We start from the raw sequence: 17,695 nt of genomic DNA, 5'->3' as shown, positions 1-17,695 counted from the left end.
ATTTGTAGCTGCCGGTGTTTCATTTTTCTTTCCCCAGGCGGAACAGCGCTTTAATGAAATCTGATAGGCTACTATAAAGATGTTGGGAAAGCAAGAAGGAAGCGCCGCACACCAGAAAAACAGCCTAAATGTATAAAGGAATCAAAACGGCTTTGGCCAGGCTCCTCCCAGGCCACGTCTCCAATGCGTATTGCTCACCCATAGGTCTTAGTTGTGACTGAGCTCTGTGGGCTGGCCGAAACGCATCAGTGGTGTGGTCTGGGAGTAGCCTGTCTCAAGCCGTTTTGATTCCTGTATACACTCGGGCTGTTTTGCTGGTGTGTGGTGCTTCCTTCTTGCTTTCTCTGCATGTGTACACTGAGCCAGGATGGGCTCTTCCCAGTGCCGGCACCCACCTTTAATGTGAGTCACCAGAGCCTTGTTGGGTTGATTGCTTTAAGTAGCATCCGTAACATTTCGCACAAGCTACTATAAAGGGTTTATTGTCCGGGGTCTGGTGAGGCCTACACAAAGCTGAGGGTCATCCAAGGCTTGCAAAACCAGGCTCATTGAAGTCAGCAGGCTTCTGCCACCATTCGTGCTAGGTCCCACCCACAAAATGTAAAAACCCCTTTTAAGTGCTTTTATTAAAACGCTAAAATTAAAAACACTCTGAAAATGAAAAGCACATGGACAGCCCTGGGGATTATAGCGTTAGTAACTAATAAGGCTAACAACATCTCTGACATACCTCTTTTAATTAAATAAAAACATGAGCAATATGTAAAATGTGCAAATACACATGCAACCGTGAACTTCAATGACGGCTTTCAAAGTGGGAATTGGAGCACTTCTGGCTTCATGTATTCCTGGGGGTTCTCAAAACAAGATCTCTGCTTCTTAGTTTGCATCTCCAATTCCTTGTGTGGGCTCTCAAAAGAAATGTCAACTTTGAGTGAACTGACCCTTTAACTCGTGCAAAATAAATTCAAAACAGTCTATTTGTGAATTTTAACATGGGCCGTCAATCCGCCTTTATTGACAAACCGACAGGTGCACTGGGAACACGCGTAGGGTTTTTCCCCAGTGTGTCTCCTCATGTGGACAACCAGGTCAAAGTTCCTGATGAAGCACTTGCCACACACGGAGCAGGCGTGGGGCCGGTCGCCAGAGTGGCTGCGCTGGTGGATGGCAAAGACAGAGCTGTTGGCAAAGCATTTACCGCACTGGGAGCAAGAATAAGGCCTTTCGCCCGTGTGGCTCATGCTGTGGACTCTCAGGTCAGAGTTTCGGACGAACGTCTTGCCACACTCAGGGCAGGAGTATGGCCGGCTGCCTGTGTGGATCTTCTGGTGCTTAGCCAGCTCCGGGTTCCCAGCGAACCTCTTACCACACTCAGGGCAAGCGTAAGGCTTGTCCACCGCATGAGTCCTCTGATGCATGCCAAGGCTGGAGCTGCAAGTGAAGCGTTTCCCGCACACAGTACAAGGGTAGGGACGCTCGCCTGTGTGGTTCCTCTGATGAATAACCAGGCTGGCTTTGGTAATGAATGCCTTGCCACACTCAAAACATGAATATGGCTTCTCCCCTAGGTGAGTCTTCTGGTGGATCACTAGATGAGAGTTCTGCATGAAGCTCTTCCCACAAACGGTGCAACAGTAAGGCTTCTCTCCTGTGTGGCTTCTCTCATGCTTCACAAGACTGGACCGGAAGGTGAATCTTTTCCCGCAATCAGGGCATGAGTATGGCTTCTCTCCTGTGTGGATCCGCTGATGCTCCACCAGCTGGGAGCTGCTGGCAAAGGACTTCCCACAGTCGGTGCAGTAATACGGTCGCTGGCCAGTGTGGACTCGCTGGTGCACCACCAAGTTGGCGTTGCTGATGAAACACTTCCCACACTCAATGCAGGAAAATGGTTTCTCTCCCGTGTGGACACGCTGGTGCTGGATCAGGTGGGCGTTGCTTGCAAAACATTTCCCGCATTGCACACAAGCAAATGGCTTCAGTCCCGTGTGGACTTTCCGATGCTCCAGCAGGTGCGCCTTGCGAACAAAAGACTTCTGGCAGTTCAGGCAAGGGTAAGGCTTGTCCTCGATGTGAACTTTCTGGTGCTTGGCCAGATGGCCTCTGTGGATGAAGCATTTCCCGCACTCTGCACAAGAGTAGGACTTGCTACTGCTGGTGTGCACCTCCTGGTGCTGGAAAAGATGGGATTTTCGGGCAAAGGCTTTGCCGCATTCAGAGCAGGAGAAGGGTCGCTCATCCCCGTGTGACTTCTGATGCCTGAGGAGGCTGGAGTTGCTACAGAAGCATTTGCTGCACTCTGGGCAGGAGTACGGTTTTGGTCCAGAGTGAGTCCTCTGGTGGATGACCAGGTGGGAGTTGCTGATGAAGCTCCTCCCACACTCAGGGCAAGAAAAGGGTTTGTCTCTGTGGAGCTCTTGGCTGGGATAAGTACCAGATTCATCAGCTGAGTTCTGTAGTTCCTCTTTCCGACATGTAGGTGCATATCCTGTTTGGTCCGGGGGTGAAGTGTCAGATTTACCTAAATTTTCTTCCTCTGAGGAGGTGGATTCCTCCTTAATTTGAATAGTTAAATACTGCATGTGGTCTTCATCGGAGTGTGGAAGACCTCCTTCACAGTGGCACTCATCCTTAGTACAAGTATAATGTTTGTTACCAACAGGTGAAGGGGTATTGGTGTGTAGGAAAGGTCTCTCTACCTGTGAACGAAGGCTCTTAGTTGTATTAATACCTTGAGATTTCTCTTTGTTCTTCAGAGTATTAGACCGTGAGGGGCTTTCTGTAAATGAGACAAGTTCCTTCTTAAACGAAGTAGTTGCAAAGTGCGTACAATCCGGGGTTGATGTGACCAAGCGGGGGAGATTTTCTGCTTTGCACAAGCAGGCTTCCTCCTTAATAACAGAGTCCGCATTATCTTTCGGTAAATCCGCTGAAAAGAAATGAGGAAGAAGACAATTACTTTTTGTAAGCCTAATTTATGAGTATAACAAACATACAAGTTCACCTAAGGCTTTCTAAACAAAGGGCCAGTTTACTGTTTTTCAGACTTTAGGGCGGCCAGACTGTGGAAAATCGGGAGTAGATGTCCCAGCATGAGTTGGAGAAAACAATGCCCCATCTTTGGTGTCACTGATAGGAATTCCAAAGAAATAATCTGGCCAAAACAAAGACCCAGCTATGTTTGTACACTTAAGTTACCCAACTTAAAAGATCATAATAACCCCTTATAGATGACCTCAGACATGGTGGGATGCAACCAAGATCCCTCTTAAGATGTTCAGTTAGGTCACAGTGTATTGGGAAGGGCAACATCAAGAACAGCCAGGTGACAGTAAATAACCTGACCAAAACATTCTGGCCAGACTCACTACTTATAAAGATACCATTGAACATTTATTTGAATGACTTTAGGCATGGAACCATCTGTCATAGTCCACTCTTTGGATACAGCTTCCCAGCAAACCTTGTTTACCATGCCATTATTGTGACCAATTATGGCAGGAACATATACTGTATTGTAAAAAAATTACACCTCTCACCTGGAGATGTGAGGGGAAGCCGGTTCTCCATCATGATGTTCTCGTGTCCTTCTGAATGCCCTCACTCCCGACACCAGCTCAGTGATCTTCTGAGTGACTTCTAGAATCTTCTTCTTACCATTTCTCCCGGGTGTCAGCTAAAGGGGTGGAGGTACCGTGATGGTCACCAAACTTCACTGAAGGACAACTCTGTATTAAAACACAAATAATTATGTCATGTGACCTCCCAGAATCCTCCTCACCTCTCCGGTCAGGTCTGTGTTTTATTAATAGAGATAAGAGGGATGTCATGTGACCTCCCAGAATCCTCCTCACCTCTCCGGTCAGGTCTGTGTTTTATTAATAGAGATAAGAGGGATGTCATGTGACCTCCCAGAATCCTCCTCACCTCTCCGGTCAGGTCTGTGTTTTATTAATAGAGATAAGAGTGATGTCATGTGACCTCCCAGAATCCTCCTCACCTCTCTGGTCAGGTCTGTTTTATTAATAGAGATAAGAGTGATGTCATGTGACCTCCCAGAATCCTCCTCACCTCCGCCTGAGGGCGGTTCTCCATCATTCTTCAAAATGCACATTAAGAGGAGTTTAGAGGTAAGTGAAAAAAAAAAAATATCCAAATGTTTTTTTGTTTAGAATTTTTCCAGGTATTTTTGTTTTTTGGGTGGAACCCCACTTTAGTATGGAAAATGTCACCACAGGGGCCACAAATTAGGGCCCAATAAGTATAGCACCTCACGGAATTGTTTTTCAGGGTGACAATAGAAATAGGCATCACCTGAAACTGCTCCCCACTATTAAAATAGGAATAAACTAATGGCAATTCATACATGCTAACATACAGAATAACTGATTTATACTGGCTAATTAATATTCATAACCCCACTCATTAATATTCATAAGTGTGCAGCTAAACACTCACCTTTCTCCCCTTATCTGCCTGAGACAGGAAATGGGTGTGCACCGACTAATCTGCCCTGGTTTACCCCATGTTAATCCATTTTCTCCCAGGTCAGCTCCGCCTCGTCGTCTGCAGGAGGAGGAGGAGGAGGAGGAGAAGATGATCGCTCCGGAACTGAGTGAGGGCGGAACGGTAGACACCGTGCCAGGTGAATGGTTCTCTTGCTGCACCGTCCGGCTGTTGAAACGCACAGCCGAGAGTTAGCTGGACCGCAAAACCCGGAAGTGGAGCTTTGCTCGTTCAAGAGAGGAAAAATCAAGGCTTCTTGGGAAACTCTTCTTTACTGAGGAGTGACGACACAGGAGGAGGGGGTGGAGCTTGGATGGGTCATGTGATCCGAGAGAAGCATATCTGCTGCTACACAATGAGCTTAAAAGTTTGCAGCAAGTTTTTTATGAATGTATAGAAAGGAGAATGCCAACCTGAGTCATGTGATCAGGGGAAACTGGAGGAGTTAATGACTGTCATGTGATCAGGAGTTGACCATGGAGAATAATACAACTTCATGGGTCTAGTGATCCAAATTTTTTTGGACGAATGTCACAAGCATTCGCTCACAAATCTTGACCACATTTTGCATAGTATGTTGATTTCTTATGGTCGTCTGGAATAATAGCAGTACCCAAATATTTAACTTATTGAGGGGAAAAAAAATGCAGTATGGCCACTAGATGGTGCTGACGATTATAGGAAATCAACAAATTAAGCAAAATATGGACAATTTTGATGGTTGTTTAAATGTTTCTGACATTCGTCCAACATAGTTTTTTTTTTAATTTTTATAAATGGACCCGATATGTGTCTCCATTGGTCAGATCCCACCTTTTAGAAGCCAGTTATGGAAACCCTCCAGCAGTAGCATCACTAGGGGGTGGCTTCTGGAGCCCATAGCCCCGAGTCTCTAGGGTGACCAGGGCGGGTGCTGAGACAGAGGGAGGGGGGGTGACCAGGTCGGCGTCAACCGCTGTGTCAACTTTATTTTAATCGCCGTGTGCCGCCGTCACATAAAGTCCCGCCTCCTGGTATGGCTCCTTTGACAGACAGCACACTTGTCCAATGCCGGGACATGTGCTGTCTATCATAGGTGGGAGCCGATCCAGGAGGCGGGACTTGTGTGACGGCGGGCACCCAGTGATTCAAATTAAGGCTGACACCGCAGGAGACGCCGGCCTGTGTGATGATCCGGCCAGCTCTCTTCCTCTCCTATCCCCGGCACTGGTGAGGCTCCATTGCTGGCCATTGGTGAGGCTGCATTCCTGGCCACAGGTGAGGCTGAGATGTGGGGACAGGTGAGGCTGCAATGCTGGGCACAGGTGAGGCTGCATTGCTGGGCACAGGTGAGGCTGCATTGCTGGGCACTGGTGAGTCTGCATTCCTGGGCACAGGTGAGTCTGCATTCCTTGGCACAGGTGAGGCTAAGATGTGGGCACAGGTGAGGCTGCATTCCTGGGCACAGGTGAGGCTGAAATGTGGGCACAGGTGAGCCTGCATTCCTGGGCACAGGTGAGGCTGAGATGTGGGCACAGGTGAGCCTGCATTCCTGGGCACAGGTGAGGCTAAGATGTGGGCACAGGTGAGGCTGCATTGCTGGGCACTGGTGAGGCTGAGGGGTTTCTGTGGGGACCCTGATGTAATGAGGGGGGCTCTGGGGACCCTGATGTAAGTGGGGTGGCTCTCTGGGGACCCTGATGTAAGGGGGGATCCGCACTCAGATGTGTAACAATATTTTATATATAATATAATGTATACACATACACACACACACATGTATATTATATATATGTGTATGCCTGCCCAAGCGTATGACTTTCTTTACTTCGCTGCTATGGGCTCTAGCCCCAGATCTTTTGTAGACCCAGCAACGCCCCTGCCCTCCAGTATACGTAAATCCAATGGATGGTAGGGGTTTGGTCAGGGCAGATGCAGTGGCTTGTGCTTAGGGTCTTCCAGATGGCTTCCATGATGGGCATTCTTCAGGGAGAGTGGAGCCTCTCCATAACCCCTACCCTGAAGAACCATTAGGGATAAAGAGGTGGGGTCTGCAATGCCCATACATTCTTCCATATATATACCAGCATGCAGGGATGCGTAGACCTCACCTCCCATATCCCCAATGGATGCCGAAGAGGACAGAGCCATTCTGTGGAGGATCTGTATTGGCCGGAAGGCCCTCTATGTATTGCACATGACACCTTATTGTTGTTGTCATGTTTTTTGTCACAAGCACTTGTACTGCACTTGTGTCTTTGTGCAGAGATGGAGGTGCAGGTCATCAGGGGGTCTGTCCTGGTGTAAGGGGGGGGGGGATTCTGTGGCTTCTTTGCCTCTCCGCATCCAGAGGGGTCTCCCTTCATGACCAAGTCCCTGGTGGACCAGCTTCAGCTGGTCCCTAACAAGTGGAGTCCAACTGGCTTTGGGCTAGGTAGACCATGGCGTACCTTGCTGCTGTCAGGAGTCTTGAACAGAGACAGAGGGTGCAGGTCATCGAGGGGCCTACCCTGATATCAGGGGAGGTTCTATGGCCTTCGGGTCTTTTGCTTCTCCCCATCCAAAAGGGTCTCTATTCAGGAGAGCCCCTCACTAAGTCCTTGGTGGACCAGTTTCAGCTGGTCCCTAACAAGTGGAGTCCAACTGGCTTCGGCCTAGGTAGACCATGGTGTACCTTTGCCACTGTCAGGAGTCTTGAACAGAGATGGAGGGTGCAGGTAATCGGAGGGTATGCCCTTATGTCGGGGGGGATGGTTCTGTGACCTTTGGGTCTATTGCCTCGCCTCATCTGGAGGGGTCTCTCTTCAGGAGAGCCCCTCACTAAGTCCTTGGTGGACTGGCTTCGGCTAGTCCCTAAGGTGTGAAGTCCACCTGGCTTCGACCTAGGTAGACCATGGTGTACCTTGCCTCTGTCAGGAGTTTTGCACAGAGACGGAGAGTGCAGGTCGTCGGGGGGGAGGTTTTATGGCCTTCAGATCCTTTGCCTCGCCCCATCTGGAAGGGTCTCCTTTAGGGAGAGCCCCCATACTAAGTCCTTGGTGGACCAGTTTTAGCTAGGCCCTAACAAGTGGAGTCCAACTGACTTCAGCCTAGGTAGACCATGGTGACCAAACGCTGTCAGAAGTCTTGAGCAGAGACTGAGGGTGCAGATCATTGGGGGGCCTTCCCTGATATCAAAGGGGTGCTCTGTGGCCTTTGGGTCTTTTGCCTCTTCCCATCCGGAGGGGTCTCTCTTCAGGAGAGCCCCTCACTAAATCCTTGGTGGACTGGCTTTGGCTGGTCCCTGAGTGAGGTCCACCTGGCTTCAGCCTAGGTGGACCATTGTGTACCTTGCCGCTGTCAGGACTTTTGAACAGAGACTGAGGGTGCAGGTCATCTGGGGGAGGTTCTGTGGTCTTCGAGTCTTTTGCCTCTCCCCATCGAGAGGGCTCTCTCTTCGGTAGAGCCCCTTACCAAGTCCTTGGTAGACTGGCTTTGGCTGGTAGACCATGGTGTACCTTGACTCTGTCAGGAGTCTTGCGCTCTGGGAGGTTCTAGGTTAGAGGTCCTTTCTCTTTGAAGGATTGGCCATTTTGTACTTTCCATGCACTTTTTCGTGTGCTGTTAATTTCAGTTCACTTGTTTTGTTGGGGTTTTGGATAAAGCACCACACCCAGGAGCTTCAAATGAAAAAAAATATGCCACCAGTTCCCTGTATAGCAATAGTACCTGACCATGCAACCCAACCTTGAGGTTCCAGGGTGAAAAGCCTAAGGTAGTCATGAGTCAGTGCCTACCACCAGAGAATGGACTATACCCATCGACACGTCTTTTCATCTGTGACTCTTGAAGGGGATGACCACTGGATAGACTGTGTGGGGTCATTGTACGACGAGGCCCCACCCACTGGAACTGGTTCTCTTTTTTTATTTCACAATACAACACACCAAGAAGTGTTCAGAGAGGAGAAGTTATTTAGATATATTTAAAAAAAAATCAGTAGCATTTATTAAATTCAAACAATCAAGCCTGTAAAAGTTAGACAGGATCTCTGGTGGCTATTGATAATCCTTAATTTGGGGTTTGGTGACACCTAAAGGGGGAAACTTCTAGACATGGAAGCCCCATAAAAAGGAAAGATAAAGAGCACTTAAATGGAATGTTCCAATAACAAATACAGGGGTGTCTTTTTAAAGAGTGTGTCCTATTACTTCGTCTAGGTAAAGCGGTAATAAACCCAAAAATGTCATATATTGCAGCTTTACCAATCATTAGATGTGGTGGTTGCATTCGTTTTCCTTTTCTAGGCTGTTTCCTGTCTGTTTTGACCTGGTGATCTGGTCAGTAACACACCTCCTGTAATAGAGTGCCCCCACTCTGGATGAAGGAGCACAGGGGGCACCTTTGGACATCAATCTGAGGGGAGGGGAGTGTTAGAAGTACTAGCAGAATTAAATACGCTAACAAATTGAAGCTGAACTCCAGCTAAGACTTCCGTTACAGCAAACGGTGTTTTTCCTTTTGGGATAAAGGTTTTACATAAAAAAAAATCCGATCATTGTAAGCACCCCAGTCAGTGGTAAATGGTTTGTCTCATCCCTGTGACTGCATGAGAGCTTGGAAAATGAAGGACTTACTGGCTGGATCATCAGGTGAAAATAGAAGAAAGAAAGCCTAAAAAAGGAAACTAATGTAGCCATCGCATCTAAGAATTGGTAAGCTGCAATATAATAAATGTTAGCTTTTGGATTTAATACAGATTTAAGGCTAAGTTCACTTTTTTTTCTAAATTCCAGCTTCCCTATGTACCAGCATACCTGCAGAAAAGAAAAAGATTTTTCTATACTCTATATAAAGGAAGAAGTAGGAAAGTGGGTGGAAATAAAAAAAAGAGGAGGTATGGTGATGAAGGAGGTGTGGTCCACAGAAGTAAAACACGCCCTATTCTGTGATGCAGTAAGGCAGTGCATAATGGGATATAAAGTTTCATGGATGGTTACATGATGCTACAGGAAGTGAGGGGCCCAGGTGCATTTTTTAATATTTTGAACTGAGCGGTCAAGATTGAAAGCTGCCATGGACTTGGTAAGTGAGAGATCCGCACATTGGGATGGCTTGGGCCAAAAAGACATTAGAAAAGGCACCTATTTATTATGAAGTAAGGCAGTGCATGATGGGATATGAAGTTTCCTGGATTGTCACATGATGCTACAGGAAGTGATGGGCTCAGATGATTATTTTCCATTCTTGAACCGAGAGGTGAAGATTGAAGGCTGCCATGGACTTCGTAAGTGAAAGATCAGCACATTGGGTTGGCTTGGTCAGAAAAGACATTAGAAAAGGCTTCTATATATTATGGAAAGTGAAATTCTGCCTGAAAAGGTGAACTTACTTTTAATATGGGTTGCTTTATTGGGTATGCCTTTATTGGGTTCAAGAATGGAAAAAACGCACCTGGGCCCCTCACTTCCTGTAGCATCATGTAACCATGTGACCAATGAAAAAAATGGTGTTGGACGTAAAGGGAATTTTGACCAGTGGAGAAACATATTGGTCCAAGGAGGATGTCTACCACGTGCAACTAGGCACAATACAGGGGGTGCCCCCCATTATCCATTTACCCCTCCATATACACAGGTAGAGAAGAGGTTGAGGTTCTTCTATATGTCTCAGCTCTAAGGTGAGACTACTATCTGCTGCACAATACCAGATGGTTTCCATGTCTTGTATTACAGTGGACAATCCTATTAACAAAGGAAATTAGGGCAAACTAAAATCTGTTCAAAGATGGGGGAAACCATCTTTAGCCTGGAGGATTTCATGTCTACTGAAAACCTATATTCTGTTAAGACGATGTCCATAGTAAAAGCAAGTGCCTACTTAAAGTTCAGGTCCACCTAAAGGAGATACTGACTTGGTTATGTCCAAAAAATGTCACATGCTGTCCCCTCCACCTCTACTGGAGCCTAGTCAATTATGCGGTTGTCCACCAGATATTGGTAAGGTGCACCATCTAGGGCAGTGGTCTCCAAACTGTGGCCCTTTGTTTACCGTTATCCGGCTCTTGGGGCACTGTTCTGACCACTGGCACCAATGATGAAGCCCCATTCCTGCCACTGACACCACCAGTGGAGCATAATTTCTTTCACTGACACGAATGATGGAGTACTATTCCTTCCACTGCCACCAGCAATGGAACACTATTCCTTCCACTGATACCAAGGATGAGGCACTATTTCTCCCACTAACAGCAACAATGAGGAACTATTCTTTCCACTGATACCAATGATGGGACACTATTTCTCCTACTAACACCAACAACAGGGAACTATTTTTCCCACCGATACCAATGATGAGGCACTATTCCTCCCACTGACACCAAAGATGGGGCACTATTCCTCCCACTCACATCAGCAATCGAACACTATTCCTTCCACTGACATCAACAATGGGGCACTCTTCCACTGACACCAATGGAGGTGTACTATTTCTCCCACTGACACCAATGATGGGGAATTATTCTTCTCACTGATACAAATGATGGGAGCACTATTCCTCCCACTAATAGCAACGATGGAGAAATATTCCTCCCACTAATACTAATGATGGGGTTCTATTCCTCTTTCTATTTACTGTAGGCACTATGTAATTTATTTTACTCCTACTGACCAGCAAGCCCAAGGGATTGTTAACCCCCCACTGATGGGGCATTTTCTACTCCCACCAACCACAGTCCGGCCCCCCTAAAATCTGAAGGACAGTAAATTGGCCACTTGTTTAGAAAGTTTGGAGACCTCTGATCTAGGGTGTTGGTAAGTAAGCTAGACTTTAGGATATCTAGCTGGCACCTCTATAAACTAAGACTCCTCCCTGTCCCATTCTGTACATAAGAGGAACCACTCTCCTACAGGGATCTAGCACTAGGACAGTCCTTTATATTGGCAAAATCTGTAGCCTCAGAGGATGAACGGTGTACAAAACACAGTCAGAGGGTCCAATTTACGTTATGGTTTTCCGGTGGGTCTGTACATGCTTGAACAGGGCATCTTTCCTTAGGAAGCACTTCCCACACTCTGAGCAGGTGTAGGCCTTCTCCCCCCCATGTATCTGTTCATGCTTGATAAGGTTGGAGGCCCCACTGAAACACTTCCCACAGACTGAGCAGGAGTAGGGTTTCTCGCCTGTGTGGATGCGCCGGTGGATAACCATGTGTGAGTTGGTGATGAAGCCTTTGCCACAGTCGGGGCAGGTATATGGCTTTTCACCTGCGTGAATACGCCGGTGTATGTCTAGGTGGGATTTGCTGGGGAAGCACTTGCCGCACTCTGGGCAGCCATAAGGCTTATCGCCCGTGTGGGTCCTCTGGTGGCGGTCAAGGTGAGACTGGCTGACAAAGTCCTTCCCACAGTCTTGGCAAGTGTAGGTCTTTTCCCCAGTGTGGCTTCTCAGATGGACGAGAAGCTGGGGCCCGCTTATGAATGATTCTCCACACTCTGAGCAGGTGTTGGGCTTCTCCCCTGTGTGGATCCTCTGGTGGTAGATCAGGTTGGCCTGGCTCTTCAGCTCTTTGCCACACACTAAACATGTGAATGGTGTGTCCTTGGTGTGGACGCTTTGGTGGGCACGGAGGCTGGAGCTGGTAGGAAAGCCCCTACCGCACTCTGGGCAAGAGAATGGGCGCTCCCCGGTATGGCTCCGTTCGTGGACCGTGAGGTGGGACTTCTTGACGAAACACTTCCCGCACTGATCGCAGACGAACGGTTTGTCACCCGTGTGGCGCTTCTTGTGCTCTCGCAGGCTGGGCTTGCTGGAAAAGTACTTCCCACACTCCAAACACGGGTGCGGCTTTTCCCTCGTGTGGACCCGCTGGTGCTTAATTAGGGTTGAGTTGCTGGCAAAGGCCTTCCCGCACTCCTTGCAAGCAAAGCGCTTCTCTGCCGTGTGAGCCCTCTGGTGCTTCACAAACTTCCGGCTGTTGCTGAAGCTCTTTCCACAGATGGGGCAGATGACAGTCATCTCCTCTGCGGCGCACCCCCCAGACCTCTTCAGCCTGCCCGCAGTGTGATTTGGTGGCCGTGGAATACGCTCAATGGGTCCGCTTCTGGTAACATTTGCTCCCTCTTTTAAAAGGGACTCATCCTTAATCTGAACTATTAAAAGTTGTGATTGATCTATGGCATTGTCAGACAATTGTCCCCCATCTGTTGAGTAGGGCTTCTCTGCAATGTTCACAGACGTAGCTTTTGTGCGGTACCTCGAAGTGGTAACGTCTGAGAGTGAGGAGTCTTCCTCACTGGAGGAAGGATCTTCCTTTATGATGATTGACAGGCTTTCTGTATCATCCATGGACAGGGAATGTTCACTGTGAGAGAGCAGCTCATCACTTGAAAGAGGTTCCTGTTTGATGAAAGCTGATATATCGTGCTCACCATCCATGGTAAAAGAAAAGTCACTTTGTGGGAAATGCTCTTCACTTGAGGTTGATTCTTCCTTCACAATATCCGGAGCCTCTTTCTTCTCATCAATAGAGGACAAAAGGTCACTTGGTGAGGGATGACCACATGTGAGGGGTTCTTTCTTTGCAGGTCTATTTTGGATGTTGTCCATGCATGGAGACCTCTCAGGCCGCGGGAGCCGCTTACCACCCACATGTGTAAATGAAGGTTGCTTATGACTTGTGGATGTAGACATACCGGGGTGCCTACTCTCTCATAGAGGTGGAAGCACCGCAATTCGGGATCTCCGTCTTCCCACAAGAGTTCCCTTGATAAATCTGTGGAGGAGAAGAATTTAAAGTTCAGTTATCCAACTGTCAGGATCAGTCACTCTTCCCCACCATGCTTTCCAAATCTACAAATTTTGCATCAGTTATAGTTGTCCATATCTGCTCCACAAGGCCCCCTCAGTTTCCCAACATCAATTTACAATGGGCCTGGCCTTGCGCTTTCCTGCTTAGATTATGAGGAATCAGTGGGAGACAAATCTCTAGACAGCTACAACCAATGCTGGGCTCAACATATTCACCCAAGAGAAACATAGCGAAAATGATAGGAAACTCATGGGTAAACTCGGAGAGCACTGTAACACCTGCTTGACAAGCTATAAGCGATGTGTAGGAATACCATACTGTAGTAACTGTGTACAACCTCCCCTAACTGCAACAAAATATGATGTAAAACGATTTGTACTGATGTGTAATGCAAACCTATATACCTGTTCACCATATTGTAATATGACTAAAGAAATGCTTGATGTGAGTGTACGTCTGTGTAACCAATGTTGATTTGCTGATAAAAATAATAAAAGTTAACCTTTAAAAAAAAAAAATGATAGGAAAATAATATAGCAACCCAAATCCTACTGAAATTCAGGTTTAGATTTTGTATATGGAGGTGAGATTACAGGATACCAAGATTTCTCAACTAGGGTTCCTCCAGAGGTTGCTAGAGGTTCCTTGAGCAATTTCTGCCTCTTAGACAAGTATGAACGGCACCATTGGTGCTACAACTGACACCATCTGTCTTTTCTTAGAAATCTGTAAGGGGATAATTCTTCCCAATGACCACAATTGTAAGGAGCATTCTTCTGACCAACTATCACACTAATGTGTCATGAGTTGTAGATATAGTCATTTTTAGCAAGGGTTCCCTGAGACCGGAAAGTTGTTTTTAGGGTTCCTCTGTGTTGAAAAGGCTGAGGAAGGCTGCTGTAGACTCTTAGATGGTCATTCTCCTCCTGCATATTCTAAGACCTCCCTGCTATGTGGTCTTCATGTTATCACAGAGTCTGAAATGCTCCTTAACGGCTCATAGGGACTGAGCACCTGGGCCTCTGGTCTACCATTACTTATGCCACATTTTCCAAAATTCAGAGTCTAGTTCAAGGTTCTCCAAACTACGGGCCTCCAGCTGTTGCGGAACTACACATCCCATGAGGCATTGCAAAACTCAGACATTCACAGACATGACGGGAATTGTAGTTCCTGAACAACTGGAGGGCCATAGTTTGGAGACCCCTGGTCTAGTTGGTTGGTTTTGTAAGTGTAGCTCCTTCAGATGCCTCCATTCGTAGCTGGTTGATGGTTTTGGTTCTAAATGTATCCTTCCAATATTATGTCACTTGGACCTCTGTGGAAAAAATCCATCAATAATGGAAACTGGAAACACTCTGACAAGTATTTCAACCCTACAGAACGAAGGCATGGAAGTGAGAACCTAACACCATAACTGTCTTGCCCCAACAAAGTTCCATATAAAGCATGGATCAATGCACATGTTACTGCCACCCATGAACCTGGAGACCTTTTTGGAATCTGGTCATAACATAACATTCTCAATATGAATGCCTTCAAATAACTTAGTCACTTCACCCAACCCAAGGATATCTTTGTAGCCCATCCCTAGTGTTACTTACCTTCCCTGCGCTCCCCTGTAGGCATATTCTCAGGCCAGAGAGTTAAAAGCTGTCGGTTCATGCTTACACAGGTCTACTGACCTTCCTGTGCCCCCATGTGACACCGCTTAGGCCTAGTGATCGGTTGATCAGGCACCCAGCACTGCATCGTACGGGGAATGGGAGAAGATCACATGCTCCTCCACATAGAGTACTTCTCAAGGTTTCTGCAGTCAGGGAGGTGTGACTGAAGGGCTTGATAGAGCCGGTTACAGGTGACAGATGTACTTTAAAACACATAATGCTCCACGCCTTTCCTCACCTCCGGCACCCTTTGAGATCAAACCTCATCCTTCCTCCAGGAATGAGCACTCTGGTATCCAGAATCAGTGTTGGGTAGGTTCACTGGTAACTTTTACTAGCTTTTCCCCACTGAAAGATGTAACCAGAACACTTCTCTCACATTGAGATACTCTAAGGATATGTCTATCATGAAGACTGAACCGAGTTCCTCCAAGAAGAGGAAGCTCCATATCTACCACTCAATCTAGAAGTCACCTCTCAGCTCTGTGCTTTACTAACAGAGTGATGTCATGTGACCTCCCAGAATCCTCCTCACCTCTCCGGTCAGGTCTGTGTTTTATTAATAGAGATAAGAGTGATGTCATGTGACCTCCCAGAATCCTCCTCACCTCTCCGGTCAGGTCTGTGTTTTATTAATAGAGATAAGAGTGATGTCATGTGACCTCCCAGAATCCTCCTCACCTCTCCGGTCAGGTCTGTGACCTATCACGGTTTGAGGTGGCTGTCGTAGTGGAAATCTACAATCGTGCCACGCTCACTGCGTTCTTCTGTCTCTGGAAGATCTGAGGTTGTCGCAGAGAACAACGATCTGGGAAGGAACGTCGTGGAGCCTCCTGATAGTGAAATCTTACAAACACCAGAACATAGACGGTCGCATTTTGATTTTTAAACTTGGGCACGTCTAGACTTGCCACCTCAGCCCTTTAAACCCGAACACATATGAATTACACGGGTTCTGGGGCTGATTAAGTTCCTAATTAAACTCACTTGGTGTCTTATCTGCATTTAATTAGCCTCAGATCCTGTGTAATTCATATGTGTTCGGGTTTAAAGGGATGAGGAGGCAATTCTAGGTACGTCTCCGCTCCAGCGTCCTCCCGTCAGCACATGGTCTGGGGGGGTTTCAGGCTACAGTCACATTCGTAAGTTTTAGATACCGCCTCCCTGTCATAGCAAGTTAGTCGCGACACAACCCCATTGACAGCCTGCGGAAACCCTTTTGCCCCTTAAAGGACCCTCACCCCCCATCATATAGGACAGAAAACTCACCTTCCAGCTCTCCTGCCTGTGTACCTTTTATTCTCCCTCCCCCAGGGGCGGCTACCAGCACACACGCTGCCGCAGCGCCGATTTTCTGCCGCTTCCGGATTTTTGCCCTTGACCAGCATGGCCGCCGCGGGAGCGGAAGTGAGCAGGGCGGCTTCCGGCGTATGGAACGCAAGCTGGCCGGAAGTTGGGGCGGCTGGGAGGATTCAGCACTGCTTTGGGCCAGCCGAGGTGAGAGACTCCGAGGAGGCGCAAAAGAGCGAGCACGTGACAGGCAGCGGCTCATAAATATTCATGAGGGTCCACATTTCTGGGAGGGTCGGCTAATGAATAATACCTGCTTTATAATTCAGGAGGTGGGGGGGAGTTAGACAAGGGGGCGGGACATGGCTGGAGGGAGGGTCATTAATATTTATTCTGGGACTGGGAGAATCTGATTATAAATATATATAAGAGTGTCATTAATATTTATAAAGGGGGCGGTATTTGAGGAGGGGCCAAGTAATAAATGATGACTTTGAGAATAGTGTCCAGGGATTATGATGAGGTCATTAATATTCAAGAGGGGGGAGGGGACAGAGCGCAAGGATGAGCAAAGCTCATGAATATTATTGAACTCTGAGCAGGTTATTAATATTGTGGGAGGGGATTTTTAGCGGTCTTTGTTAAATATTCATTATTCTATCATTACTATATTTTTTAAATATATATTCATTAAATATTGAATTCATATCATTAATTAATAATCTCATTAATATTTAAACAGTAGAAGGAAATTGTGGGTGAATAATAATGTTTGTGCCTCACTAACTTTATGTATAATAAAGAACTCTGATCAGGATATTAATATTGTGGGAGGGGCCATTGTTGAATATTCATTATTATGTGATTACTATAATTTATCTAATTATTATATATTTAATACATTTTTAATTAATATAATAACCTTATTAAAATGTAAACAGTGGGAGGAAATTGCGGGTGAATAATAATGTTTGTGCCTCACTACCTTTATGTAAAATTATTAACGCTGAACAGGTTATTAATATTGTGGGAGGGGAAAGTGTTGAATATTCATTATTATGTGATTACTATCATTTATATAACTTTATTATATATTTCATATATTTTTAATTAATATAATAACCTCATTAAAATGTAAACATTGGGAGGAAATTGCGGGTGAATAATAATGTTTGTGCCTCACTACCTTTATGTATAATAATTAACTCTGAACACGTTATTAATATTGTGGGAGGGGCCAGTGTTAAATATTCATTATTATATAATTACTATAATTTATATAATTATTATATATTTAATACATTTTTAATTAATATAATAACCTCATTAATATTTAAACAGTAGAAGAAAATTGCAGGTAAATAATAATTGTGCCTCACTACCTTTATGTAAAATTCTGAACTCTGAATAGGTTATTAATATTGTGGGAGGGGCCAGTGTTGAATATTCATTATTATATGAT

The 17,695-nt window shown here is 46.3% G+C and overlaps 2 protein-coding genes across 2 annotated transcripts in view; both read right to left on the bottom strand.

Moving 5' to 3' along the window:
- Positions 1–745: 745 nt before the first annotated feature.
- The window catches only part of LOC141106776 (uncharacterized), a 101,693-nt gene continuing 84,743 nt past the window's right edge, over positions 746–17,695 (bottom strand). Inside the window, exon 14 of the mRNA XM_073597703.1 lies at positions 746–2,932. Within this exon, the coding sequence (XP_073453804.1) occupies positions 978–2,932 (1,955 nt within the window). The 3' untranslated portion in view covers positions 746–977. The remainder of the gene's footprint in view (positions 2,933–17,695) is intronic.
- LOC141106598 (uncharacterized) lies at positions 8,450–16,398 on the bottom strand. Its single transcript, XM_073597509.1, has 2 exons — positions 16,213–16,398; positions 8,450–13,240 (listed from the first exon to the last, which is right to left on the bottom strand). The coding sequence occupies exon 2, from the start codon at positions 13,156–13,158 to the stop codon at positions 11,467–11,469; it is 1,692 nt and encodes a 563-aa protein (XP_073453610.1). The 5' UTR covers positions 13,159–13,240; positions 16,213–16,398; the 3' UTR covers positions 8,450–11,466.

Source organism: Aquarana catesbeiana, linkage group LG08 (genome assembly GCF_042186555.1).
Source record: "Aquarana catesbeiana isolate 2022-GZ linkage group LG08, ASM4218655v1, whole genome shotgun sequence".
Taxonomy (NCBI): domain Eukaryota; kingdom Metazoa; phylum Chordata; class Amphibia; order Anura; family Ranidae; genus Aquarana; species Aquarana catesbeiana.
This window is presented reverse-complemented; position numbering and strand designations above follow the sequence as displayed.

Coding starts and splice junctions, on each gene's coding strand:
- LOC141106598 (XM_073597509.1), bottom strand. CDS start 13,158: ATGTCTACATCCACAAGTCATAAGCAACCTTCATTTACACATGTGGGT.